Source organism: Mandrillus leucophaeus, unplaced genomic scaffold (assembly GCF_000951045.1).
Source record: "Mandrillus leucophaeus isolate KB7577 unplaced genomic scaffold, Mleu.le_1.0 Scaffold35, whole genome shotgun sequence".
Classification (NCBI taxonomy): Eukaryota; Metazoa; Chordata; class Mammalia; order Primates; family Cercopithecidae; genus Mandrillus; species Mandrillus leucophaeus.
This window is the reverse complement of record NW_012103698.1, coordinates 3,582,020-3,584,916: the sequence shown is the minus strand read 5'-3', so window position 1 is coordinate 3,584,916 and position 2,897 is coordinate 3,582,020. Positions and strand designations below refer to the sequence as shown.

Sequence of the window (2,897 nt, the reverse complement as noted above, 5' to 3'; positions counted from 1 at the left end):
CCTAGCATAGATATTCTCTCCACTTCAGCTCGAGCTCCCACAACACTCTGAGGCCTGCACCCAGAGGCAGTGCCCAGGAGAGCATTGTCCGACCTCACAGAATGGTGGAGCCCCTGGAGGACAGAAGGCAAGAGAACTTCTTCTGTGGCCCCCCTGGTAAGCTGCAGCCTGGCCAGTTCCTGGTTTTAATAGTGGTCCCCACCCCACCAAGTAGGACAGGCAGGCCCAGAACAAATCTGGGCAGACAGAAAGGGAAGGTGGCCAGCTGGCCACAGTCAAGCCAAGGAAGCCAGGTTACAGCTGGGAGGATGAGGGAGTTCTCAGATGCTCCAGCCAGACAGGGTCAAGCTGGGTTGGGGTGAGGCACAGGGACAGGATCAGGCAGTTCATGCATAGGCTTGAGATGCCTGAGAATCTGAACTTCATGTGGCCCTGAGTAAGCATCTTCCCTTTGGAGGGCCCAGGACCTGGGGCCAAAGGACTGAGCTCTGGGTGGCGGGGGTGGGTGTGTTGCAGAGAAGAGCTATGCAAAGCTGGTGTTCATGTCCACCTCCTCGGGCAGCCTATGGAACCTGCATGCCATCCATTCCATGTGTCGCATGGAACAGGACCAGGTGAGCTGGCTGGGGAGGTGCCAGAGGTTTGGGGGGAACTAAGGACATGAGGGAACTGATCCCAAGGAAATACAGCTGAGCCAGGACTGCCAGGGGGTGGACTGGGGAAGAGCATTCCCTGCTTAGAAAATTATTCCAACCCTGCTGAGAGGCTCCAGGTTGGGGTGGGAAAAGAAGAGTCGGCTGTTTTTAGAAGAGCCAAGATAGAAGTGCTGGAAGCGAGCCCATGCAGGGACTGGGAGTTTCCAAAAGGTCCTGAAAGGGCCCTCCAGAGTGGGTGAGGAGGCCCTGGCCCAGGGAGCTGAGACTGTGGGCTTCAAGGCCTCAGTCCCCATCAACCTGAGCAGTGCCAATCCAATTATGCTAACTGGAGAATCATACACAATAACATCTGAAGAAAGGTTTGCTGCTAAAAACGGTGTGAAAACCACGCAGTAGCCCAGCCCCCCACTTCACACGAGGATATTCTAAGTACCAAAAGACTGGTTAAGAACATGTGTTCTAGAGTCAGATGCCTGAATTCAAGGCCAGCTCTAAGGTTGTCTTGCTGTATGACTTCAGGCATGTTTCTTAACGTCTCAGTCCCTCAGGCTACATCAGCGTTAAATGCGGATAATAAAAGTACTTTCCTCACAGGGATGTTGTGACAGTTAAATGAGATAGAATTTGAAAAAAATGCAGCATAATGACTGGCAATAGTAATCTCTCAATAAGTGTTACTGTGTTGTCACCATGATCTCAGGCCCAAGGTTACGCAGCCACTTAGTGGCAGAGCAAGGGCCTCTGACTCCCAGGCCAGTGCTCTCTGTACTACATCAGCTGTTGTGATGTCAACAACAGGAAAGGAGAAAAAAAGAGGCATGAGATTTGAAAAAGAAACAGCCCTGGCCCTAAGAGGGTTTAAGCGGTGCAGTGGACAGACAGGAGCTGGGGTTTGGCAGTGACCCTGAACCTGGAATGTTTTAGTCTCCACTTTTCCCATTGCTTGCTTCAGCTCCTTGGACCTTTGGCCCTGTTCTATCTGTGGCTGCTACCTCCACTTTTACTCCTAGCTCAGGCCTCGTGGAGTTGGGATGTATGACCTACAGGGACCCTTAGAGCAGGGTCTCTTAGGCTGAAGCCTCGGGCAGCATCCCTGAGGCTCCTCTTTGATGAAGTCAAGATGTAGCTGCTGGCACCTGGGCCAGGAGCCAAAGGCAGCTGGGAGACAAGCCGGTCTCACCAGGCTGTCCAGATCCCCTCTCTGCACCTGCCCTGCAGTGTGAAAGGAGGTGAGAGAGCCTTGTATAGGACTGGGAAAACCTGGGCCCTTGGGCTGCCCCTGAGCTCTCTCCTCCTGCGTGTGCCCTACAGATCCGCTCCCATACCAGCTTCGGGGCTCTGTGCCAGCGGACAGCAGCCAACCAGTGCTGCCCCAGCTGGTCCCTGGGCAACTATCTGGCTGTGCTCTCCAACCGCTCCTCCTGCCTGGACACTACCCAAGCTGACGCAGCCCGCACACTGGCCCTGCTTCGGACCTGTGCCCTCTACTACCACAGTGGTGCCCTGGTGCCCTCTTGTCTGGGACCCGGGAAGAACAAGTCCCCACGCTGTGCCCAGGTTCCCACTAAGTGCTCCCAGAGTAGCGCCATCTACCAACTCCTGCACTTTCTGCTCGACAGGGACTTCCTGAGTCCCCAGACCACTGACTACCAAGTGCCCTCCCTCAAGTACAGCCTGCTCTTCCTGCCCACCCCAAAGGGTGCTTCCCTGATGGACATCTACCTGGACCGGCTGGCCACCCCCTGGGGGCTCGCTGACAACTACACCTCCGTCACTGGCATGGACCTGGGCCTCAAGCAGGAGCTGCTGAGGTACTTCCTGGTCCAGGACACAGTGTACCCCTTGCTGGCTCTGGCTGCCATCTTTTTCGGCATCGCCCTGTACCTGCGCTCATTCTTCCTCACGCTCATGGTGCTGCTGGGGGTGCTGGGCTCACTGCTGGTGGCCTTTTTCCTTTACCAGGTGGCCTTCCGCATGGCCTACTTTCCCTTCGTCAATCTGGCAGCCCTCCTCCTGCTGAGCAGCGTCTGCGCCAACCACACGCTCATCTTCTTCGACCTGTGGCGCCTCAGCAAGAGCCAGCTGCCGTCGGGGGGGCTGGCGCAGCGCGTGGGCCGCACCATGCACCACTTCGGCTACCTGCTGCTGGTCTCCGGCCTCACCACGAGCGCGGCCTTCTACGCCAGCTACCTGAGCCGCCTGCCGGCCGTGCGCTGCCTCGCCCTCTTCATGGGCACGGCT

General features: G+C 56.6%; 1 protein-coding gene across 1 annotated transcript in view; it reads left to right on the top strand.

The window, feature by feature from the left end:
* The window catches only part of DISP2 (dispatched homolog 2 (Drosophila)), a gene marked incomplete at its 3' end in the record, with an annotated part of 14,464 nt that overhangs the window by 9,746 nt on the left and 1,821 nt on the right, over positions 1–2,897 (top strand). The window contains exons 7-9 of the mRNA XM_011989346.1: positions 29–156; positions 517–614; positions 1,968–2,894. Of these exons, the coding sequence (XP_011844736.1) occupies positions 29–156; positions 517–614; positions 1,968–2,894 (1,153 nt within the window). The remainder of the gene's footprint in view (positions 1–28; positions 157–516; positions 615–1,967; positions 2,895–2,897) is intronic.